At 42.4% G+C, this 26718-nt stretch overlaps 1 protein-coding gene across 2 annotated transcripts in view; it reads left to right on the plus strand.

Annotated features, from left to right (window-relative positions):
• The first annotated feature begins 14155 nt into the window (after window positions 1–14155).
• Window positions 14156–26718, plus strand: part of VPS41 (VPS41 subunit of HOPS complex) — a 175242-nt gene continuing 162679 nt past the window's right edge. Inside the window, exon 1 of one of the 2 annotated variants that reach the window (XM_072153283.1) lies at window positions 14156–14300. In XM_072153283.1, coding sequence (XP_072009384.1) covers window positions 14223–14300 — 78 coding nt within the window. In that variant the 5' untranslated portion in view covers window positions 14156–14222. The remainder of the gene's footprint in view (window positions 14301–26718) is intronic. The other variant, XM_072153282.1, reaches the window with a different exon arrangement.

Raw genomic sequence — 26718 nt, forward strand, 5'->3', positions numbered from 1 at the left:
TGATAACTCTGGGAACACTGCATAAAACTAGTCGATGGCAAACTTTGAAAGGAGACTGTTCTAGGCAAAAAAAAAAGTTGCAAATGATCACAAGCACCATGAAAAGTCTCAAAAATTTAAGAAAAAGGCAAGCCAACAGTTTGATACATGTGCCCATAGTTTCATGAGTTGCATGACTTTCAGTGCTGTAGCTGTAGCTGTAGCTGCAGACAAACATCAGCACCGGCCTCTACTAATAGAAGCAGGTGGGGAGAGAGGTGAGTATCAGTTATTTTTTATTTTTAAAGTCCTCCCATCCATTTATAAAATAATATGTATTCCTGGACAACTCCTTTAAAGGACATCTATGTCTTTATATCTATGCAAATGAGCCCAAGGAGCTCTAGGCTCCATAGCTGTTAATGGAGCATGGAGCCCCTCAAGCTCATTTGCATTATTTTAAAGCCTTTTTTTCTTTAAAACAAGGGCATAAGAAGCTTAAAGAAGAGTGGATCCCACTAAAAGGGGTACACACCGGTAGGTCAGTGTGCTTGGTTTACAATCCTTAATCTTGGTGGTAGATGTCCTTTAAGTGTTTGAAATACAAGTTATACTGACTCTTACATCAAAACAATCCAAACTATTCCATTTCTCCTGATCTATAAAATGGTATCTGCTGTCACAGGTGTCTCAGGTTGCAGGCGCACCCGTGTGCCTCCGTGTTCCGCTGGAGCCCGACCGCAGCCTTACTCACCTTCCTCTGCTCTAGCCGCCATCCCCATGCTCTGGCGCATCCCCACCTCCTAATAAATAGGTGGCCCCATCCTGTGTCCGCTGATGGATCTTTGTGCCTTGTGCCTCAGAAAAAGCTTCCCAGTTTTTGTTTCTGTGCTTATAGTGATTTCCCGTTGTGACCTCAATTCCCGTTCCTTACTTCAATTCTCTGTCGCCTGTCCTGACGTTCTGCCTTGTCCCTTACTCCTATCCTGTGCTGCCTCTTCCGACCTTCTGCCTGACCACGTCGAGCTCTGATCAAAACCGGGTGCCACTTAGACTCTGCTCCCATGTGTCAGCTTATGTCATCACTCACGGTGGTTCAGTGGGTCCACTACCTCAGATCATGACACCTGCATATCATACTGTATATTTATGGGGACAGATTATTTTTTTTATGGTCCAAGTTTTTAAACAAGTTTTAAAAAGTTTTTAAACAAGATTGTAGTAAGATAAAAACAGCATTATATTTATGTAAACCACAAATATTAAGTAGGCATCGCTCAAAAAAAAAAAAAATATATGTCAAGAAAATGAAGAGTGCTGGAATCTTCTCAGTCACATAGAAAAAATAAAGGAGAAAGTAAGGAATCATGAAAAAATTGTCAAGTGTTGTAAATGCAAGACCTCAGAGAGATAGATATTTTCTCAAAGAATCTCCAACTATGGCAGCGAGCTATCCTTTTCAGAGTGGAAAAACCACCATACATATTCCATGGCTGAGCTGTGTTACCATAAATGATCTTCCTTGTAAAGTTCCATCTTCACCATGTTGTCAAAAACAGTGAGATGCATAAAAAGTGTTAGTGAATAGACCAGTGCAGAGTTAGACTCCACAGTCTTACTTCGCTGCAGATAAATCGTGCTGTATGATTTTTCTGGAGTAGTTTAGAACTGCGCAGTCATACTTTAGACCAGCTCTTAATCTAGTTTTCGTGTGAATTTTCTGATGCTCAGACTGAATTTTTTGGCTCCCAGGTTAGGCCAGACCCCTTTTCCCAAGGCCACATCCCTTTTTTAAAAAACACTGTCAATGAATCTCCCCCATTGAGCATACATAGCAGTTCTATCTGATAAAATTATATCCTTTTATTTGTTTTACTTACAAGATAAAAAAGGCCTTTCAATACAATCAAGCAGTGGAATGTTCAGTGCCAGACCCCGGATTTCCCTTTCACTGTAGGCTTCTTCTGGGAAATGCCTAACGTGCATTTCCTTTACTAATTAGTAATGAGTGGACCCAAACTACAAGGTTCTTGTCTGTACCCAATTTCACAGGATCGACACCCACAGACCAAGAGCCCGAACGTGTGTCACTATTCCTGATTCGGGTCCGTGTTGGGGAAAAATACGCCAAGCTGCTTTATTAACTACTGAAGCAGCCATTCAAGCAGTTTGCAGCCCCTTAGCAACCGGAGGCATGTACTCTGTAGTTATGCCTGTGATTGCCTGGGCTGGAGATTTGACTCTGCAGTATAAGAGCAGGGTTTCATGTCCAGACTTCATTACACATAGTCGATAGAGTTAGGGAGAGACTGCGCTCCTCACAGGGTCAGTCAGCTAGGCATGGAAAAAACAGCAATTGTCCTTCTCAGGGTATATAATTGAGACTATTGTTATTAGGCTCAGGTGGAAATCTGAAATAATTGCCCCTATTAGGGTGCTCCAAAGATCTGTACAAGGCTACTATAGTGCAGGGAAATTCTTATTGCTTACAGAGGATACAAGCGTTTACTAAATCATCCAAACAGATCTTGAAGGTCCTGCCTGTATAGTTTTCAGCTCCAAAAACTAAGAAATCACCATCAATCATACCTTGGATGTAAAGTTGCTGTTGTAGATTTTCAGGATCGATGGTGGTGGACCCCTGACTGATGACAAAAGCCAAAGTGGCATCCAGTATTTACCAGAGCCTGCCGCAAAGAGGGTTGGACTTGCTGCGTTGGGATACCACCAGGTCACTCCCCATACTGGCCAAGGCATGGTACAGAGATGGCACACGGAGGTCAGGACCGGTGGCAGAGTCGGGAACGTAGCAGACAGGCAGGCGGCAGAGAATTGAGGTCAGGAAACGAAGCAGAGGTCACAATGGATAAATCACAAGAGTCTCAAAACAACGCTTTCTCTAAAGCAACTGGGCACAAAGATCCGGCAGGAGGAAGAGGCAGGCTATATAGCAGAGCAGCAGCTGTCCAGTGCCAATAAGCGGAGCACTGGCCCTTTAAATTTCACATAGCCAAAGCTGATGCACCCTGGGGGACAGGGATGTGCACACTGGACCACAGGCACCGTCGCTGGAGCGTGGATGGGTGAGTATGCCTGCAGTCCCCGGAAAAGTAAGATTACAGTGAGATGTATGATATGGAATTAACCTCTCAAGATCTTTCTTGACCAATTTAAATACTGTGATCTCCTGTATCATAATGTCCCTCAGATGTTTAGGGACATTATGACTGGAAGCTATCAATTGTTCTTTCAAAAGGGCACACAGATCATTGTAGAACTGTCTCTCAATAGGGGAGAGTGGTACCGGCTCACAACTAGTTTTGTTAAAGTGTTTTTTGAAAATAAGTTTTTGTGCGAATAATACCAATGTAGGACCTACATGCCAATGTAGTACCAGGGCTGTTCAGGCCCTGCCGGATACATCTAGAGCAGTGATGGCAAACCTTTTAGAGACAGAGTGCCCAAAGTACAACCAAAATCCACTTATTTACAATGAAGTGCCAACGTGGCATTTCAAGCAGTAACTTATTGCTACCTGTTCTTCAACATCATTCAATTGTATTGGCTCTCCTAAGGCCACCAATGCAGTTGAAAGAAGGTGGGCAAATTCAGACCATCATTGTAGCTTCTCTCCGGGAAGAATGGTGGGTCAGCAGCATGACCTCTAAAGACAATGCAGTTCAGTCAACACCTTCTCACTTTTCCTGCAGTTTCAAACAGCCAGTGAAGTGTCGCTTTAAAATAGGAGTGAGCGCAGCATCCCTTAATTTGCCTGGGACTGCAGGAAGATTTGGTGGATGTGGTCCTGTTTGGTGAAATTGGGGCGATGGTCTGAGTGCCCACAGAAATGGCTCCGAGTGCCACCTCTGGCACCCATGCCATAGGTTCACCACCACTGATCTAGAGGCACGAGCCTCTTGATGTATCCGGCTGCACCAGATGCTTGGCGATGCTATCATACGCCGGCGCATGAGTGATAAATAACCCCCTGTGAGAGGAAAAAGTTATGTTTTTTCATTGTCACTTAAATCCTCCATGTAAATAAGTGGGTAAGAACACACTGCCTGTAACCACAGTGAGACAAAGGGTTTGTGGTTTTCCCTTTGCTGCTTTTAACGCAATGAGAATAACTGTGTCTGAATGCCCAGAACCCTTTTAACCACAGTTATACGTAGGGTTTGTGGTTTTCCCATTGCCTCTTTTAACGCAATGAGAATAACTGGGTCTGAATGTCCAGTTATACGTAGGGTTTGTGGTTTTCCCATTGCTTCTTTTAACAATATGAGAATGACTAGACATGGAAATTTGCATAAAAATCTAAGTCTGTTTTCTACTGATGATATCTATGTATGCCATTTCTTTCAATAAAAGTTTTTGGGATATAATGCTCTTCTTCATTCTTCATCATTTCCTATAGTTGAACAGATTTACCATAATTTATACCGAAATAAAGATGCTGCAAAACCATTAGGGAAATATATGGGCTGTATACACAGCAGATATGACATGGAAAGCATACAATATATGCACTGAATATCAGAATTAGAGAAACAATTTATGATCACTTGATCACTTTTTAGTAATAATGTAATCTCCATTAATCATTCATTTTATGGATTTTTTGTAAGGGTTACACCATGCCAAAAGAACAGTGTACTCACAAAATTACCAAAGTATATCAACATAAAACCTTTATTTAGCAAAAAAACCTGTGAAGCCACAGGTAACTGGTAATGCCCCAGTGCCCTTCTGGCTCATTAGCATAATTTTAAAAATTAATCTAAGGAGGAAAGGGGCCATAAATATCAATAAGAACATTATTACAGTCACGGTGCCTGGATCTATGACTTAGGATGCAGTTAGACAGGACATGTGGGGATACGTGGAGATTTGGTGAACCGGCAGTGGTACCAGACCGTACTCGGGGAAAAGCTAGGGTATGCTCTAACTCTCCCCGTTTACAGACGCTCACCCCTTCTCCTCTCCACCATGCTGCCATATTTGTAGCCGGGCCAGCATACATATGTGCCCTGGTTTATCATGCTTAATTTTTTATGGTAGATTTTTTTTAATGCAATGTGAAATATGTTCCATAGTTTGTTTTTATTTTAAACAATCTGATAAAATGTTATGAATGGTCCCTGCTAGATGACTAATAAAGGCAATACTGGCTTAATAAATAATAATGGTACACAAGTCATCTTTGCAAACACAGAAATTGGCAAATGCTCTTGATCCAGTAGGCAGTACTGTCATTATAAGTTACATTCATGTTACCAGACTGAAAACTTACACAAAACATCTCCCTTTTTTCCTCACATGGAAGAGGTTAAGTAACTGTTTTCATTTTATTCTTGCTTCTTGTCCAACAAAGCTATTTTTACTTAGGTCCTTGAACTGGAGTAGCAGGATATCAGGCATATTAGCTCACAAAGATACTGAATCTGTGAAAAGGGTACATTTGTGAGAATAATCTGTACTCAAGCCATAAAAGAAAGACCTGCTGCCTCTAACAATGGTAAAGTGTTACTGTTATCAGTACTATACATAGTACAAGAGGAAATAATCTGCACTCCATCATATTTATATACACACACAAAACTGAGCTTTACTGTTGCCCCTGCCATGAATCTTGTCGAATTAGAACCACACAACATTTCGCCTAAAACATTAAACAATGACTTTTATTTTTTTAATTTAAAATTACACCTGTGCTGACAATTTTAAGTGAACAGAGTACCTATCTCTAAAGGCTCTATCTGTAAGATGGTGCTGGTGGATCACGGATAGGTTAGTTCAGTGAAATAAGTCTGTATTGCAAGGTACAGACAATGCTAAAAATTAACATGCCCACCCGTCCCGCATGATACAATGCTGGGAATAGTGCCTGGGGAGCGTGTACAGCCAGCCGGAAGCTGAACGCACGCAGCTTCCGTGCCCCTGTTTGTTTGCATGGGGCATGGACCGGAGTGATAGCAGGGCAGGACCCCTAGATGGACCAAGAGGTAAGTAAATGTTTATTTTTTTAAGCAGCCCCCTCCCAGCCACCAATGGGGTTTTTAATGCTGTCGGACAACCCCTTTAAGTTGAAAGCAAATGCTTCACCGATGTCCAAAACGGTGTGTGTAGATCAGAAGAGCCCTGGCCAGTGATTCGACTGCAATACAGTCTAGTCCTGAGAGATGCACAGTAAATGGCTTGGCAGTCTTACAGTCATAAATATAATATTTACAATGGCACACATATGGCATATACTATGTCGCAGCACAGCATGAAAATTAACATACAATAATTCACACTAGGATTCACACTAGTGAAATTACAGCACTTTATTGAATGAGCTATAAGTCTATACAAGGCGACCTTAAAGGGATTATCCGGGTTTAAATTTTTTTTTATGTCCGGGCTGGGGAGGGCTAGTTAAACATAATAAACATGTACTTACCTCCTCCGGTGCTGCCGATGTCCCGCGCCGCGGCCCGTCTTCTCTGTGCGCCGGTTTCATTACACCGGCACACAGGGAGCTTCCGGCCGGCCGGAAGCTCCCATGCGCACCATCTCTCAGCGCTTACAACGCTAAGAGATAGGGACGCATGGGAGGAGCCGTCCACATCGTGGACCGGAAGCTCCCTGTGCGCGGCTTCCGTGCCCCTGTAAACAAACAGGGGCACGGATCGAAGGGACCGCGGCGCGGGACATCGGCGGCGCCGGAGGGGGTAAGTACATGTTTATTATGTTTAACTAGCCTTCCCCAGCCCGGACATAAAAAAAAATTTAAACCCGGATAACCCCTTTAATTGGTCTCTATAAGGAGAGATCTTACTTCCTGACCCAAAGAAATGATCAGATTCCAGCAAGATTTACCAAAGGATAAACATGCAGTATAAATTGCCAGGATGAGCACTAAAAACCTGCAGGTGTCCTTGATCTGTGGGTTTTATTTGCCCACAATATATATATATATATATATACCAAAAAGAAAGGGCTTGAAAAAGGCTCTTATAGGGCCGAAACGTCGCTGTTACTGTTACTCACCATGGAATAAAAGAAAAACCGTTTTTTCACCTATTTCGGGAGTGCTGCCCATTTTCTCTACATCATATATATATATATATATATATATATATATATATATATATATATATATATATATATATATATATACACTCACCGGCCACTTTATTAGGTACACCATGCTAGTAACGGGTTGGACCCCCTTCAGAACTGCCTTCGTGGCATAGATTCAACAAGGTGCTGGAAGCATTCCTCAGAGATTTTGGTCCATATTGACATGATGGCATCACACAGTTGCCGCAGATTTGTCGGCTGCACATCCATGATGCGAATCTCCCGTTCCACCACATCCCAAAGATGCTCTATTGGATTGAGATCTGGTGACTGTGGAGGCCATTTGAGTACAGTGAACTCATTGTCATGTTCAAGAAACCGGTCTGAGATGATTCCAGCTTTATGACATGGCGCATTATCCTGCTGAAAGTAGCCATCAGATGTTGGGCACATTGTGGTCATAAAGGGATGGACATGGTCAGCAACAATACTCAGGTAGGCCGTGGCGTTGCAACGATGCTCAATTGGTACCAAGGGGCCCAAAGAGTGCCAAGAAAATATTCCCCACACCATGACACCACCACCACCAGCCTGAACCGTTGATACAAGGCAGGATGGATCCATGCTTTCATGTTCTGGACGCCAAATTCTGACCCTACCATCCGAATGTCGCAGGAGAAATTTAGACTCATCAGACCAGGCAACGTTTTTCCAATCTTCTACTGTCCAATTTCAATGAGCTTGTGCAAATTGTAGCCTCAGTTTCCTGTTCTTAGCTGAAAGGAGTGGCACCCGGTGTGGTCTTCTGCTGCTGTAGCCCATCTGCCTCAAAGTTCGACGTACTGTGCGTTCAGAGATGCTCTTCTGCCTACCTTGGTTGTAACGGGTGGCGATTTGAGTCACTGTTGCCTTTCTATCAGCTCGAACCAGTCTGCCCATTCTCCTCTGACTTCTGGCATCAACAAGGCATTTCCGCCCACAGAACTGCCGCTCACTGGATGTTTTTTCTTTTTCGGACCTTTCTTTGTAAACCCTAGAGGTGGTTGTGCGTGAAAATTCCAGTAGATCAGCAGTTTCTGAAATACTCAGACCAGCCCTTCTGGCACCAACAACCATGCCACGTTCAAAGGCACTCAAATCACCTTTCTTCCCCATACTGATGCTCGGTTTGAACTGCAGGAGATTGTCTTGACCATGTCTACATGCCTAAATGCACTGAGTTGCCGCCATGTGATTGGCTGATTAGAAATTAAGTGTTAACGAGTTAACGTACCTAATAAAGTGGCCGGTGAGTGTAAATGAGTGCCCTAATACATACTGACATACACATCCACACATGTTTATATGCATAAGTAGCAACCAAATGAACCCACTATGCACAATATATCTCAAATGTGATTGATGTGGACATCCGCTCCCCCCCAAAATTATATAACATATAAAGTCCCCTTGAATAAATTTAACATACAGCCCCCAATTAATGATTTTATGGACATCCTCACTGAATTATATATATTCTTTGACTATATATAATATAATGATATCAGGGGGCTGTGTCAAGGCTCAATTATCTAAATTAATTATATTATATAGTGCCCCCCCCCCCCATTAAAAATGTATTTAATCTCCCTCAGTTACATCCATCTATAGTTCTATCATTTACATATGTGGTCGGCAGAGGTAACATGAAGTCCTCTAATATTTCCTGGTAATTAGCTGCACTGAATTTGGTCTTGAAAAAACATAGTGAACCTACACCAGTAGATGACATGACTCTCCAAACCTCCATAACCACACCTTGGACCAGTGAGCAACAGTCCAGTTTTCTCAGGTAAGAGGCTTTGGGCGTTGTCTATTGGTCAGGAATGGCTTTAAACATGGAATGGGACACTTGTAGCCCAGTTCCTGGATACATCTGTGTGTGGTGGCTCCAACTCCAGCAGCAGTCCACTCCTTGTGAATCTCTCCCAAATTTTTTAATGGCCTTTTCCTATCAAGGCTACAGTTATCCCGGTTGCTTGTGCACCTTTTTCTACCACACTTCTTTCTTGCACTCAACTTTCCAATAAAATGCTTTAATACGGCACTCAGGGGGTGAGCCCTCTTCATACAGCGATGGGGTTTTGGGCGCCACCCTCTTTGTTCCGATCGTTGCACCCCAAAACCATATCGGGGAGTGGTGTTCGGTTGCCATGAAAGCCTTGGGTCTACAGTAGTATTGCAGTATGTGGTAGGAACGATCAGACCATTTATGGTTAAAGTACCCTAGAGGGTCTAAAAAAATATAAAAAAAAAATTAAAAAAGGTTTAGAAAATAATTGAAATTCAAATCACACCAAAGTATGAAAAAGTTATTAGCGTCTGAATACGGCAAAAAATTTTTTTTTTTTGCAGACATTTGTTTAATTTTAGAAAATGTATTAAAACATATTAAAACCTATATAAATCTATATAAATCACTGTGATCGTACCAAACCAAAGAATAAAGCAGATGTCACGTCTGCGCCTGCTGTCTCCTCTTTCCGTGCTGGTAGGATTAGGAGACACTGGGGCAGATTTACTTACCCGGTCCGTTCGCGATCCGGCGGCGCGTTCTCTGCACTGGATTCGGGTCCGGCCGGGATTCATCAAAGCAGTTCCTCCGACGTCCACCAGGTGGCGCTGCTGCGCTGAAGTCCGCTGGAATGCCTCGAAATACAACGGCCTATCCGGGAAGGTGAGTGAAATTTTCGTGACACAATTTTTTTTTTAAATGCGGCGGTTTTTCCGAATACGTCGGGTTTTTGTTCGGCCACGCCGCCCCCCCCGATTTCCGTCACGTGCATACCGGCGCCGATGCGCCAAATTCCGATCACGTGCGCCAAAAACCCGGGGCAATTCAGGTACAATCGGCGCAAATCGGAAATATTCGGGTAACACGTCGGGAAAACGCGAATCGGGCCCTTAGTAAATGACCCCCACTGTGTCTGTCATCATCCTGCAGTCTGAATTATGGCTGTCTATGGCTGTTTGACCTGATGTCTGCCACACCCTTCTCTAATTCTGTCTTGCAAAGGTTAACACTGTGGCCCTGTAATTGCTTACTCCTTCCACCTGTGGCAGGGCCTAGGTTCCCTATAAGAGTCCAGTTTAGCCTTGACTCCTTGCTGGTCTAACTGCGATTTTGCTGTGTTCTCTAGCTCTCTTGTATTCTCTGATTTCTGGTTCCTGATTTCTTGTCTGTGTCTCGACTTCTCTATTTGGATTGTGATTTGGTTATTGTTATTCTCTGCTGCTGCCGACTTGCATTGTATACCTTGCCTTATTGTGTTTGTTTGTCTGTCTTGTTACGTGTTCACACCTTACCCAGGGAGGGAACGTCGCCCAGTCATTGGCCTCCGTTTAGGGGGAACCCAATAAGTAGGTAGGGACAGATTGGGGGTCTCAGGGCTCACTGTCCTTGTTTGTGTCCTGCCATTACAGCAGAGGTATTTTTTGGAGCGCACAGTGTAAAAGTCCATGCCAAAACTTCCCTCTATCCACAATTGGTTTTGTGTGTGAACTGTCACTTTGGTTTCTCCTGTGTTCAAATTTATTGGGCAACACCCTGCTCTCTGCAGTTCAGCCCTGTCCAGCGAAGGTTACTAATCTGATGGACAGCTGCTCCAGACTGCTTCTGGAAGCTTCAGACCTTGCTGGTTATTCATCAGTGTTCGCTAGTGATCTTGCTATCTTGTTATTTCGTACCCTGTGTACGATTCTGTACCTTTGCCGCCATCTTGGTTTTGACCAGGTTTTGTCCGACTCCACTTGTATGTCTGTATTTACTGTTTGTCCCTCAGTGGTTGTTTATCTTTCTCTGTCTCTGACTTGTGTTGGTTTACTGTGTACCAGTGTGAATGTTAAGGTAAAGCTAGGATCAAATCCTGTCATTCCTACTTATTCTCCTAAAAGCATTGTAACAGAGAATACATTTAAAGATGGCCCGGCATCGTGGTTCGTACCCAAAACATCGAAGCTAAAGGAATGTGGGCTTGACTTGAACATGCGACAGCAGGGAAACTCTCCAATCAAGATCTGGGAACCTGATTTGTTAAGATTAGTATTCTCCTCCTCTTCTGCTTCTTTCCTATTTTTCTATATAGACTAATAAACCAATTAAAGCTTGCGCAGTGCTGATTTGCCCCAGGGAAACACATAAGTGAGACCTGAATCAGCAGTATTCTGCGTCATTCCTTACAAGATGCATTTAAAACTGATTAGAAACACAGCCAGCGCACACTAAAAGAGGATATCTCAAATCCTACCCTAACATGAACACTGATCTATTTCCGAATTCCTTTGACCTGTTCACTCCATCATCAAGCAGCTGCCAGATGAAGTAAGTTTGCCCTGTCAATTTGTAGGGTGACTCAGGGAGTGGGTTCACCCTTGTCATGGCGGCTTATCTGCCATATATATAAGCCAAGTCTTTCAGCACAATTTTTGTGCTGAAAATTCCCCACTTGGTTTATACTAAAAACTACTATTTTAAAAAATAAACTGAGTACTCATTATTCCGACAACCCGGCCAGCTACTCTTCTTTCTTCATGTGCACCAACTCCAGGTCAGCAACTCGTACATGTGGTGCTGACATCATAGTTTGTGCACCGGCCTGGCCATGCGCACGGACCTGTTGCTGAAGCCGGCACACATGATGAAAGAAGAGAAGATGCCTGAGGCGTCGGAAAGGTGAGTACTCCGTTTATATTTTTATGTGCTGGGCATACTGGTGGCTGGCAGGCTATATTCTCAAAGGGGCTGTGTATACACTACACGGGGCTGACTGGCTTTATAATAAAGGGGGCTGGTTGGCTATATACTACAGGGGGCTGGTTATATAATACAGGGGGCTAGCTATATACTAGAGGAAGGCTGGCTATATACTACAGGGGGCTGGCTATATACTACAAGGAGCTGGCTACTGGTTATAAACTACAGGAGGATGGCTATATACTACAGGGGGCCGGCTGACTCCATACTACAGGGGGCCGGCTGGCTGTACACTACAAGGGGCCAGCTGGCTGTATACTACAGGGGGCCGACTGGCTATATACTACTGGGGGCTGCCTGGCTACATAATACTGGGAGCTGGCTATATACCACTGGGGGCTGGCTGGTTATATACTACTGTGGGCAGGCTGGCTATATACTACTGGGGGATGACTGGCTACATAATACTGGGGGCTGGCTAGTTATATACTACTGGGGGCAGGCTGGCTATATACTACTGGGGGCAGGCTGGCTATATACTACTGGGGGCTGGCTGGCTATATACGACTGGGGGGTGGCTGGCTATATACGACTGGGGGGTGGCTGGCTATATACTACTGGGGGCTGGCTGGCTACATAATACTGGGGGCTGGCTATATACCACTGGCGGCTGGCTGGTTATATACTGGGAAGGCTGTGACCAATGCATTTCCAACCCTAGGCTTATACTCAAGTCAATAGGTTTTCCCAGTTTTTGGTGGTAAACTTAGGTATCTCGGTTTATAATCCAGTCGGCTTATCCTCGAGTATATGTGGTTATATGCTTCATTTATGTGTGTATATACACATATATTATGACATTTATTTAATAGTCTATAATGCTTCTATATTAGTGGTTACTACAGCTGTTGGTATCTGCCATATATTACAGACTATTACACCCCTTTTTTGTAAATCACAAACATCATATACTTCTATTATATTATGTATTTTAATATACCTATTATTATTAAGAATGTTACTTTTTGTTTATATATTTAAATAATTGATAGCATTTTTAAGCTACAAAAGACATTTGTGATCCCATTGACCACTTTGTGGCCTTATTATGGTGGGTCCCTACACTAACACTTTAGAAGATAGGAGGTAACCTTCTAATATACTCACTGTTAGTCTGGTGATGATCTCAGGGTATTGTCTATAGGTGGAATATGAAATTTACCACAAAAGCAAAACCTTAGTGTAGGGACTCTACATTAATGAGGTCACCCTTACATGGCAGATGTAAAGCAACATTGATCCATTACTACAAATATAACTAGACTATGCTCATGTTTATGATACTTAATAACTTAGTCCAAAATATCTAGTAGACAGTGCCAAGGAGGCCACAATATTAGGGGGATGGAGGGCAGGAGGCCACAATATGAAGGAGGAAGGAGGATAGGAGGCCACAATGTGAGGGGGAATGGAGTACAGGAGTCCACAATATGAGGGAGGATAGAATACAGGAGGCCGCAATATGAGTGAGGATGGAGGTCAGGAGGCCACAATATGAGGGAGGATGGAGGACAGGAGGCAACAATATGAAGGGGATGGAGGACAGGGGGCACAATATGAGGGGCATGGAGGACATTATGGGGTATTATATGGTTCAATAGGGGAGTTGGCACAGGTAAGCAACCTTATTCTATGTCGGGACCATTAAGGACGATATTGATATTATAGTGTATTTGGGGGTAGGTCAAGGGGCATGCTTTGTCCTCTTTCTCTAGCCTGAAAGTCGGGAGGTATGTTATATTCCACAACACTTTACAAGCCATGTGAGAATCAAAAATGAGTCTGAGGTTCATTGGCATTGAAATAAAAGCAAAGATTTCTCTGAATTTAGTCCACAGGATAGCAGCAGGGAAAATCACCTACACGAACATATGATCATTTATGATGATACCCAGGAGCTAGGATTCTTTTACATGTATATTATGTATACCCACGCATAGCCCTGCATCATACACACCTTATATATAAAAACACAGACTTTATAGACACACAAAGCTCTGCTAATACACGTTATATATATATATGATCCGGGTATCACATGACATGTAAGTGCACAGCACACACATCTATTACACATGTTATATATATATGATCCGGGTATCACATGACATGTAAGTGCACAGCACACATCTATTACACATGTTATATATAAATGACATGACATGTAAGTACACAGCACACATCTATTACACATGTTATATATAAATGACATGACATGTAAGTGCACAGCACACATCTATTACGCATGTTATATATATATGATCCGGGTATCACATGACATGTAAGTGCACAGCACACACATTTATTACACAGGCCTGTGCTGCGGCCTGACACTAACACAGCCACGGGTCCTCCCAGACATGTGACGGGTCACGTGCTCGTGATGTCACGTCTCTGTCATGTGACTGGAGTCTTCCTGGTCATGGCTGACATGCAGGGACTGGCCGGCTCCGCAGATCAGGTGAGCGGCTGCTGCACGTTCTATGTCTGTGTGTGTGGATGCTGCTGCTCATAGCCCGGCTGTATGTGCCCGTCGTGTATCATACTGGAGCCCGCATTGTACTACTTACCACCAGGGCCGGGCACTGCCAGCTGTCTCATCACTGCACGGATAGGACATTGTGCCTCCCTGCTGGCATGTCCTGGGACTAATGCTATATATAGGACAGGCCATCACCTATAGATTTGGGGCACCTATAGATGAGCTGTTCCTGGTGAGCGCAGCTGCGGTATCTGTGGCTCATCTGCTGTCCTATTTGTAGTGGCAATTTAAGGTACTGCAGCTCTATCCCATTCCTGTGATACCTAAAGCCACCACTACTCACAGTATAGCGAATGGGCTGTACGAGAGTGTACTGAATACCAGGAACAGGTGATCTGTGGGAGTCCTAAGGAAAGGCCATCAGTGCTCCCCATGGTATGGATGGAGCGGTGCCACATCTGCACAACTTGCTGCTCGATTAATGGGGTATCCAGCATGGCACAGATGCTGTTCTTTCACCATGTATGCCGTGCTCCACGTGTTTATATGTCACCACGTAGTACTGGGAAGTAGTAAGTAGGTCAGGGTAGGGAACTAAAAACTTCTTTAAGTTGTGGCTCCACTGAATGCTCAGAGCAGGGGTCAGGAACCTTTTTGGCTGAGAGCCATGAATGCCACATATTTTAAAATGTTATTCCGTAAGAGCCGTACATTATGCACATGCACCCAAGTAGATAGGTAGTCCCAGTTTAACAGGTGCCCCTACAATCTACGTCTCGAATCACAGGCACACCCGTCCTTTCCGAGCTCACTCACCTCTCCACGTTCCTGCTCCCGTCCCATCTGGCCAGCGCTGATTGGCTAAACCCACTTCCCGGGTTCCTATAGAGACCGGCGGCTCCCAGCACATGCCTCCCAGTAGATGGGTAGCCGCAGCACATGCCTCCCAGTAGATGGGTAGCCGCAGCACAAAGAAAATATTCATTGTACAAAGGACGTAGGCAGCAGTAACCTCCCTGCCTGTGTCCAGTGATCAGTCTAAGAGACACACAGCAGCCATCACTATTTATTACAGATCTGTCTGAGAGCCGACAAAAGAGCCACATCTGGCTCCCGAGCCATAGGTTCCCTGCCCCTGACCTAGAGGATATTGTTCAGGGGTCTTATTAGTTTAGAATAAATTACTTATATGGCTATAGCCCTGTAGTATCCGATGTAGGCCTCTGGAGAAGGATGCAGATTACTGATCCGACCACAATGCTCCAGTGTGTGTAGTGCTTTGCCTGAATGTTAAAGTGCCTTCACATATAAAGGTCATGTGCATATAGTGTTCCATTTCTAAAATATTTCAGTATGTTCACGAGTGACAGGATTTTTTTTAATTCAAAATGAAGCTAAAGACAAGCCAAGTTGTCAAGCCATGGTTATTGATGGTTTAGTGGCTACAGGGCCACAGTCTAAACCTACCTTGCTTCAGGAGTAGAGATGAAGAAACTTTTTTTATTTTATTTTCCAAAAGGAGGTACATTGTCATACAATAAAGATCACAATCAAGTTGCTGTTACAGGAAGTCATGAAACAACAGTTGTTGGGAACACGGGAAGGGACTGGGAATTTAATGGAATTGGCAGCCGGCCGGCGCCAATTATTGGCGAGCTGGCCCTTGAAATCCACGGAAGCCGGCGCATGCCTTACGAGGCGCGCCACCGCTGGATCGTGGATAGATGAGAGTCGTGGTGGGGGACCGGGAGCACAGAGAGGAGCACGGGTCGCAGGAGCGCCTGTGATCGTATTGGTGACTTGTCTAACATCAGACTAGTGGGATTGATACTTGAAAATGAAAATCAGAGGAACAGCTTTGTTTTCTGTATAGTGACAAATCTTTGCTACTGTAGCTCAGCACTCGTCTAGCGGCAGCAGCAGTAATGTTGCAGTAGCAGCAATAGACATGAGTAGAAACAAACAGCATGTCTAAAAACACAATTTTTAAAGTTTAATTGTTTGGTATTATTCCCAGCAATGGGCGTACAGTTTGGAACATGATGAGTGAAGAGGGGTCATCTTTTGGTACGGTTACAATAGCGGATGGATAAGGCCGTGGATATCTGGCTATGTATGGATACTAATCGTAGCAACAACAATAGCATTATGGAAGATAAGTTAATATTCTTACTGGTGACCATATCTTTTAGTTTCTGCTCCTTATCTGGTTCTACTACTATGACAAGTGGGTAAGGAAAATATTCAGAACCAATCAAATTTTTACTCCTTGTTTCATTGCAGCCAATTGGTGAGATCAGAAAAAGTTCTTTTTTTGCTCATTAATTTGCACTCTGCACCCCATCTTGACAGAGGAAAAAAAAGAAATGTAGATATTTTGCCAATTTCTTAAACAAGAAAAACTTTAATAATATATATTCGGACCCTTTGTTCTGACACTCATAGTTAACTCACATGCTGTCTATTTTCTTGTGATCCTCCTTGAGATGGTTCTACTCCTTCATTGGAGTCCAGCTGTGTTTAATTAAACTGACTGGACTTGATAAGGAAAGGCACATGCCTGTCTATACAAGACCTCACAGCTCCCAGTGCATGTTAGAGTACATAAGAATCATGAGGTTTAAGGAACTGCCCAAGGAGCTCAGAGACCGAATTGTGGCATGTACACATCTGGCCAAGGTTACAAAAGAATTTCTCCAGCATTCAAGGTTCCTAAGAGCAGAGCGGCCTCCATAATCCTTCCCCAACCAGGCCGTCCAGCCAAACTAAGCAATTTTGGGGGCGATCAGCCTTGGTGAGCGATGTAAAGAAAAACCCCAAGATCACCATGGCTGTGCTCCAGAAATGCAGTAGGGAGAGTTCCACAAAGTCCACTATCACTGGAGCTCTCCACCAGTTGGGGCTTAATGGCAGAGTGTGTCAACTGAAGCCTCTCCTCAGTGCAAGGCATATGAAAGCCTGCATACAGTTTGAAAACAAACTCATAAATGACTCCCAGACTATGAGAAATAAGATTCTCTTGTCTGATGAGACAAAGATTGAACCTTTTGCTATTATAAGCGGTATGTGTTGAGAAAACCAGGCACCAACAATCCCATCAGTGAAATATGTTGGTGGCAGCATCATGCTGTGGGGGACTGGATGACTGGTTACAATTGAAGGAAATATGTATGCAGCCAAAATCAGAGAGTTCCTGGAAGATGGCGGACTTGGCGGAAGGTTCACCGAACAACAAGACAATGACAGCTACAGCTACAATAACAGAGCAGTGGCTTCAGAACAACTCTTTTTTTGTTTAACTGTATTTTTATTGAAAATTAAAGGTTTTATACATTTTGCACATGTATCATCAGCGTTACACGCATTTCCATAAAACAGAAATAAAAGAGGCCAACAGCAGCCAACAGAGTATCTGGAGGATCAGCCTCTGCTCAATAGTTAGAACAACTCTATGACCATTCTTGACTGACCCAGCCAGAGGCTGGACCTAAACACAACTGAGAATCTCTGGAGAGACTTGAAAATGGCTTCCACCAACATTCACCATCCAACCTGAGGGAACTAGAGAGGATCTGCAAGGAAGAATGACAGAGGATACCCAACCCCAGGTGTTAAAAAACTTGTTGCATCATTCCCAAGCAGACTTGTGACCATGTTATTATTCAGTTTTTCTTATTTAATAAATTCAGTAAAATATCTACATTTCTGTTTTTTTCTCATCAAGAAGGGGTGCGGAGTGTATATTAACCCCCTAAGGACCAGGCCCTTTTTCGTTTTTTGCGTCTTCATTTTTTACTCCCCACATTCAAAAATCTATAACTTTTTTATTTTTCCACGTAGAGAGCTGTGTGATGGCTTTTTTTCTGCGCAACAAATTGTAAATAGTAATGGTATTTAATTTTCTGTGCCATATACTGGGAAGCGGGGAAAAAATTCTGAATGCAGTGAAAATGGTGAAAAAACACATTTGCGCCATTTCTTGTGGGCTTGGATTTCCCGGCTTTCACTGTGCGCCCTAAATGACAGGTCTACTTCATTCATTGGGTCAATACGATCACGTGGATACCAAATTTGTATAGGTTTTATAATGTGTTCATACATTTACAAAAATTAAAACCTCCTGTACAAAAAAAAATTCTTCATTTTGCCGTCTTTTTGCGCAAAAAACTTTTTCATACTTTGGTGTATGGAGCTGTGAGTGGTGTCATTTTTTGCGACTTTTGATGCCGTTTTCAATGCTTTTATTTTTAGGATTATATGACCTTTTGATCACTTTTTATTGATTTTTAAAAAAATATTTTTCAAAATGGCAAAAAAATGCCATTTGCGGCTTTGGGCACTATTTTCCGTTACTGGGTTAAACGCAGTGAAAAACCGTTACTATATTTTGATAGTTCGGGCATTTTCGGACGCGGCAATACCTAATGTGTTTATGATTGTTACTGTTTATTTATATTTATATCAGTTCTTGGGAAAGGGGGGTGTTTTGAATTTTTAGGTTTTTTTAATATAATTTTTTATTTAAATTTTTTACTATTTTTCAGACTCCCTAGGGTACTTTAACCCCAGGTTGTCTGATTGATCCTACCATATACTGCCATACTACAGTAAGGCAGTATATGGGGATTTTGCACACCATCTATTACAATGTGCAGATCGCACATTGTAATAGCCTAAAACATGATAGCCTCGGATCTTTGTGTGATCCGAGGCTGTCATGGCAACGGATCGCCGCTCCCCGATGACGTCACGGGGAGCGACGATCGGAGCCAAGATGGCGGCGCCCACTCGCCGGCTCGTTTATGCCGCCGGCAGCTTTGTCGGTGGCATTGAAAGGGTTAACACCCGCGATCGGTGCAAGCAACGGGTGCTTGCTTCATTGCGAAGCAAGCACCCGGCAAATATGAAGAGGGCTCAGCCCGTGAGCCCTCTGCATACTACCCCATGTGCAATAAAACGTACAGGTACGTCTTATTGCGCTATGGGGTAAAAGGGGTTTTCCCACGAAAATGGCGAAATCTATGAGCAAGGACTCTCAAGTCTTCATTATACATAAGGTGAACCTATCACCAGGAATGTTATGTTTAGCTGGTGACTGGTTCCAATAGCCTAATGCAGTGATGGCTAACCTATGGCACTGGTGCCAGAGGTGGCACTCGGAGCCCTTTCTGTGGGCACCCAGGCCATCACCAGAGATGACTCCAGGTATCTTCCTGCAGTCCCAGACAGCCCAGGACTTGATGTGCACAGAGCTATTTTAAAGTGACAGCTGTACCTGGGACTATTTTCTGCTTTATTGGTGTCCTCAGGTGCTGGTATCAATGAAAACTGTGACAGAGAAGGGAATATAAATCACAAATTAAATTTCTGTGTTGGCACTTTGCGATAAATAAGCAGGTCTTTGTTGTAGTTTGGGCACTCAGTCTCTAAAAGGTTTGCCATCACTGGCCTAATGTATGCTGATTATAACTCCTTAGCACCTATTTTTCATGTTAATACTCAGGGTATTTTTCTTTTTTTATCTTTAGTGCCTTCTGAAAGCTCTACCTTTTTTTTATTTTCCAGTCACTATATCTGTGTGGGGTCTTGTTTTTGCAGGACAATATGTTGTTTTTAATAGCACAATTTTGGGATTCATATGTCCTACTATGGAACTTTTATTAACCATTTATGTGCAGTATGTTTAAAAAAAGAACACAATGTAACATTGATTTTTTTTTTCTAATTTTCTGCATTTATTATGTAACATAAAAACCTTTCTCTCCATCAATGTGCATAAAGCTATACCAAATATATAGGTGTTTTCTTTTTAAATGATCTTCATTTGCATAAGGAAATACTTTTAGGGGAAATAATTTCCCCCAATCCTGCCTTTTTTACTTACCGACCATAACTCACACTAAAATATGTATTATGGGTCTTGTATACTAGGTACTTTGATATATTTGCGTATTCTTACTGCAGGCTGTTGGTGTTACTTGTTTTTATGTATTCTTTGTGTACTTTGTTCTATTTATAGTTACGGTATTAATTAAGCTTGGTATTTTTGCATATACTATTTTGGCCATTTATTGCATCACTTTCACTTCTTGAATTGTGTTGTGGTTGCTTTTAGTTATGGCCAGTGTACTATAAATCTGTGCCTGCCTTTCTTATATTTTCCCCTGGAATGTTTCTTTAATGGCTCATCCTCATATTGGGCTAAAGTTACCAGTGACAAAAATACATGTAGCTTGGGTGGCACAGATAAAGGAGTAGCCAAATGTAATAAACAGTAAAGCACACATTAATGAAGACATATATGCCAAAACAGCAAAAGAAAGTATGGGGCTAGAAGGATAACCTATTACCTGGCTTGCACCCCCGACGCGCGTTTCAACCACAGTAGGTCTTTATCCTTTGATTTGTTAAATGGAACCTTTCACAACAAATAAAGCTAGTGAGAGGTTCCCAAAGCAACATATTAACTAACCGACACCCTTCTTTTAGCTAAAAATTGTTTCCCTTACATCCCCATAAATCAACAATATGTTATATTACCCGGCATCAGAGGAGGCGTGTCCTGCCCAGCAGGACCCATGCCTTTTAGCATTCAGCACTTAATGTCATGTGACCAGGGTGATGTCATCTAAGGTCCTACCTAGTTATGTTTGTAAGTATCTGATCACATAAAATCACAGCAGCCTCCATGGATTTCTTCTCCTTTCCATCCTCTATGGAGGCATGATGTGATTTCATGTGATTAGATATATACAAGGGGTAGCAAATATAACTGGGTAAAGGACATTGGAGGATGTCCTCTACTATACAGCGATGCTGCGGCGTCATCTCCGTGTCCCTGCGCCGTCTGTCACAGGCACCATGAGTTCAGCCGCTCGCTGACATCATAGTGTGTGCTGATGCCAGCGCACATAGTAGAACGACGGCACCAAGGTTGATGTCACAATCTCTACGATGGACGGCGCAGGCACACAGAGTCAATGCCTGAGCTGCCTGCGGTCGTCGGAAGGTGAGTACACTGTTTTTTTTTTCTGAGTATAAGCAGAGGTGAGGTTTTTCAGCACATTTTTCTAACATACTTATACTCTAGTATATACAGTATTTTCATTCATTGACAGTACAATTCAATTACAGTGAAAGGCCTCACGCACGCCCCACATCCTTCTGTTGTACAAGGGACCGGTGCATGTACCATGTCTCATCGAAACGGGAATGTGCATGTTTTTATGGGCATCGGAAGGGTGATCAGTACTCGCCCACTAACGTCCAACTGTCCAAGTGCAAACACTTGGTCAGGAGGAAGAGGACAAAGATTTAAGGCGACAGGAATGTCCTGTATGATTACAGAATCACCTGCTGCTTATGGTGTGATAAGGAGGCTTCACTTTTTTTTTTGTTGATTCATGTTGGATCAACAAAATCTATATTTTTTTGTAAGGTTTAAACACTATTTGCTGTGATATTTTGGAATAAATGGGGCCATCTGGTAGGGGGCAGCTACTTTCCTTTTACTCTAATGCTTTGTGTGCCCACCTTTTATTAAAGCTGTTGGTGTCACTAATTAAATGGGGACTGTATAATAGATTTAGAAGAGGGCAAAGAAGTCTCAAGGTGAATGTAATATTGTTCAGTTCTACTCTACCTCTTAAAAGTGTTCCATTTTGTTTATTGCGTGTGACAGCCATTGACCTAAGCGTTCAGCTCTTGCTTTCCTACAGTAAGTGAATGTGAAGCATTGAAAATGAATACATGTATGTGTTTTCATTAGTTGTATGGCGCTGATATCCTACTTGCCTCTGCTGACCTTTCGCAATTGTCGGAAACGTAGCTGTGTACTGACTTCTGGTCTTAAATGTTTTGTGATCTTCCCAGTACTATGTGAATATCCTGTTTGTGTTAGACATTGAAATAAACATTTTTCTTCAAATGGAAACGGCAAAAGCTTAATGCAGTAAAGATTAAGGTATCCATCCCTCCGGGGGAATATCTGCTTTCCCTGAGGAATTTTTAACGTTGCAATATTGCACATTTTGGTGTGCTCCTGCCTCGCCTTGCTTTTTAGTTAGTGCATCATGCACTTTTATTCGGCATCATCATAGCTTTTAAATGTAATGGACCATATTACCTAATAGGACGAGTACCCATCAAGCGCATTTGAGCGCTAATGCACTTTATCTGACATATTTCTCTATTGAAAGATCCAGAATAGCCTTATAATCTGAGTTTGCAATACACTGAAAGCAAACTGCACACCTTCCTTTTAACCAGTGCTTTCCTTTCCCTATAGATTAATAGGTTTGGGAAGTTGAGGGAAATGCAGAAGAAACATATTTATTATGTGGTTACTCTGAGATGTAGTCTCTAGTGACCCATATATTTTTGGCCTGGTTACTCACTTGCCCTCACTAATAGTTTTGTTTCACAATGAGCTATTGTGTGTTATAAAAGAACACAGAGGTTCTGGTTGTATTACCCAAAGGTTCTTTATTCACAACAAACCTTGGAATGACCTGGGGTCCAGATGAGGTGCCAGTTATTTCAAAGCCTATGTGATGCACCCTAAGTAAACCTTCATGTGTTGTTCTGGCTCGGCAAGCAATAGATCCGTGGTCTGTTTTTGGAGTCCACATGTCATTCGTATATAATCCGTCGCTGAGCCGTGTGTCCACAAACAGGGTCTGTCTTCAGTTTTTGCATATCCCCCCCCCCTCAAAAAAGCAGAAGGCTAGTAAATGATATCACTAGCTAGTCCCAACCTCTTGAAGGAACAGACGGTGATGTTGTATACTGCAAAAGATGACGTCATCCATAAGCTGCCCATATTTGCAGATCGGTTTATAGGTTACACATTATAGCATCCGCCTTATTCACATTCCGCCCAGTCTCAAACACAAAGTCGGCTTGAGCTACTGGAATTTATTTTTTTTCCCCATCATTGTTTTACTAGATTTTTTCCGCTAATATCACGTTACGAGTTGTTTTTTTATTTTTTTTGTACCGAATGAGATTGTATTGGTGTAATTGACGAGTCCCATCTTCAATTACACTACTACTTTATGAGGGTAGGTAGGATATAAAAAAAACTGTTATTTTGCTATTTATTTTTGTTTTTTAGTGTTCTCCACAAGGGTCAAATAATTAAATAGATTTTTATAGTAAATTATTAGGGATCTGTTGTTACCAAATTTGTATTGGTACCAATTCCCCTATATTATGATATTATCACTAGGCAGGAGAACACCTCCAAGTGCACTTGGGTTGGTTGACCATTTGTTCTTCTTAGGACTATGTTTGATAGTGTTTTGAGGATTGTTACCAGTCTTCTAGCTGTCACATCACACTTCATGTAATAAATGGTCATTTACCTCCTTTAAAGGGGTTACATGACTAGAACTTTTTTCTGTACAGATGGGGTGCAGAGAATAAAAAGAACTTACCAATTGGCTGCAATGAAACAAAGATGTGAAAGATTCAAAGGGGTCTGAATACTTACTGTATCCTTATATCCGGTATTGGGGCTTATGAATGTCATTGCGGAGCTGATCAATATATGTGTGTTTACTTGCATTTACTGTACCCACTGTATCCTTATATCCAGTATTGGGGCTTATGAATGGCATTGCGGAGCTCATCAATATATGTGTGTTTACTTGCATTTACTGTACCCACTGTATCCTTATATCCAGTATTGGGGCTTATGAATGGCATTGCGGAGCTCATCAATATATGTGTGTTTACTTGCATTTACTGTACCCTTACTGTACCCACTGTATCCTTATATCCGGTATTGGGGCTTATGAATGGCATTGCGGAGCTGATCAATATATGTGCGTTTACTTGCATTTATAGATAGATAAAAATTCTTTTACTTTTTTTTTCATGGAATTCTTGAAAAGAAATGTGACAGCTCTGGAGGAGAACTACTTGCAGCATTGTGTTTATTGTGTATTGAATGGGAATAATCTGTTTGTTGTTTACATGCTGAGGCATTGTATATGTGTCTATGGAAGTAGTTAGATTCCTTTTTCTTGATCGCAGCACGTTCAGACAGTCTTTGTTTTCTCAATAGGTAGGTCAAGAACTGCTTACACTCTCTGTCAGCATCTTGGTGTAACATTTTATTGCTTTTGATCACTATAAATAGCTTAAGTAAATCTTCATTTTGCTGACCTCTTGAAGAAGACTCCACATCAGCAAATTTTCTTTCAATGGATACATGAAGAATTACTGGTTACTTGCATCGTATATTTTTATTATTCCAGAAAATGTGTCAGCCATTATGTTTCAAACAATTCCTATTGCTTTTGAGTTTGCAACCTTTCCTAACGTTAGGTAAATCAGTTGGCTGAGACCAGGGGGTAGAATTGAAGAATTTACCCCATGCTTGTCGTGATGATGGGAAATACTAAAAGATTAAGAAATTCTAGTGTCATTTTATCTGGAATAGTGTTATTTATGCCAGGTTTCATCTTTGTTGCACTTAAAGGGGTTGTCCACTTTCAGCAAATAATTGATATTGTTTGTGTAATAAAAAGTTAAACAATTTTCCAGTATACTTTCTGTATCAATTCCTCACCGTTTTCTAGATCTCTGCTTGCTTTCCGCCTATAGAAAGCTGTCCTTCTATGTTTACTTCCAATGGATAGAAATGTGCCCATGATGGACATACAGATGCAAAAGCTATTATTATCACAGAGAGTAATGGGAGTTGTGTGATAATAACGGCTCATGCTCCTGCTTGTCCATCACATGACTATGGACAGATTTCTATGCACTGGTGTAAACAATGAAGCTTTCTATTGAAGGGTAGCAAACAGAGATATATAAAACCATGAGGAATTGTTATGGAAAGCATATTGGAGAATCGTATAACTTTTCATTACACAATATAAATTCACCTGTTCCATAGGGTCTGTATAAACTTCTTCTGCAGAATCGGGCAAAAAGGATGAAAATAACCTGCAAAATAGGTAATAGGTACTACAAAATCCTAGAAGCCCAAATGGATGTCTGGCCGACCCTATTATTTTTGTCAGCGCATCTTTTGGGCTCTGTTGGAGCCCATCATTTTAACCATCTTGCCCTCCATTATTATAGAGCAGAGCAAGGGAAATAACAGGAACAGGTGCATACCTAGCCCAATTTACTAATGGGCGAAAACCTCCTAAAAAAATCAGTTGGCCTCTGTGCCCCCAAAAGTCGAATATTGTGCTACTAGGAGTATTATTTAGTTCTAAAAATGCTGGATTTTGGAACAATTATGGTACATCTTTTAAATCTGCAGACGGCCACACCTCCATAGCTACCCACATTTTGGATAAATCTGCATATTCAGCTAAGAACTGTAAAAATAGACCATGTAGATTTAAGTGCTAAGAAACTGACACATGAATCTTCTGCCTCCTTGCTGCTGCACTGCTTATATTACTGGGTTCAGCTCTTTTGCTATTCCAGCCCTGATTAAATACGGTATGTAAACCGCAACAATGTATACAGTAAAGAATAGGAAGGGTAATAATGAGAAGAAGCAGTGGAAGCAACAATGTTTTAAAAATACAATAGAATTATTGCAATTACCGTATATACTTGAGTATAAGCCGACCCGAGTATAAGCCGAGACCCCTAATTTTACCACCCAAAACTGGGAAAAACTACTGACTCGAGTATAAGCCGAGGGTGGGAATACAGCAAGTATAAGCCGAGGGTGGGAATACAGCAAGCCCCTAGTAGTATACAGTAAACCCCTAGTAGTATACAGTAAGCCCCTAGTAGTATACAGTAAGCCCCTAGTAGTATACAGGCAGCCCCTAGTAGTATACAGGCAGCCCCTAGTAGTATACAGGCAGCCCCTGGTAGTATACAGCAAGCCCCTAGTAGTATACAGTAGCTCCTAGTAGTATACAGCAAGCCCCTAGTAGTATACAGCAAGCCCCTAGTAGTATACAGCCAGCCCCTAGTAGTATACAGCAGCCCCTAGTAGTATACAGCCAGCCCCTAGTAGTATACAGCCAGCCCCTAGTAGTATACAGCCAGCCCCTAGTAGTATACAGCAAGCCCCTAGTAGTATACAGCAAGCCCCTAGTAGTATACAGCCAGCCCCTAGTAGTATACAGCCAGCCTGCCCCCACGGCCCTTAGAAAAATAAACTTATATACTCACCCTCCGATGTCGGCGCGGCTCCCCGATGTCCCCTAAGTCAGCGTGTCCCGTCTTCTTTTTTCTCCGTGGCTCCTCTTCTTTCTTCCGGCATGGATGTGTCCATGTTTTCTTCTAGCAGGCGCTGCTGACGTCATAGTATGCGCGGCCACTAAGAACACATGGTCGCCTCCATGACAGAAGAAAGAAGAGAGAATGTCGGAGAAGAAAGAAGATGGAACACGCTGACATCGGGGACATC

This window comes from Engystomops pustulosus, chromosome 5 (assembly GCF_040894005.1).
Source record: "Engystomops pustulosus chromosome 5, aEngPut4.maternal, whole genome shotgun sequence".
In the NCBI taxonomy this organism is placed as follows: Eukaryota; Metazoa; Chordata; class Amphibia; order Anura; family Leptodactylidae; genus Engystomops; species Engystomops pustulosus.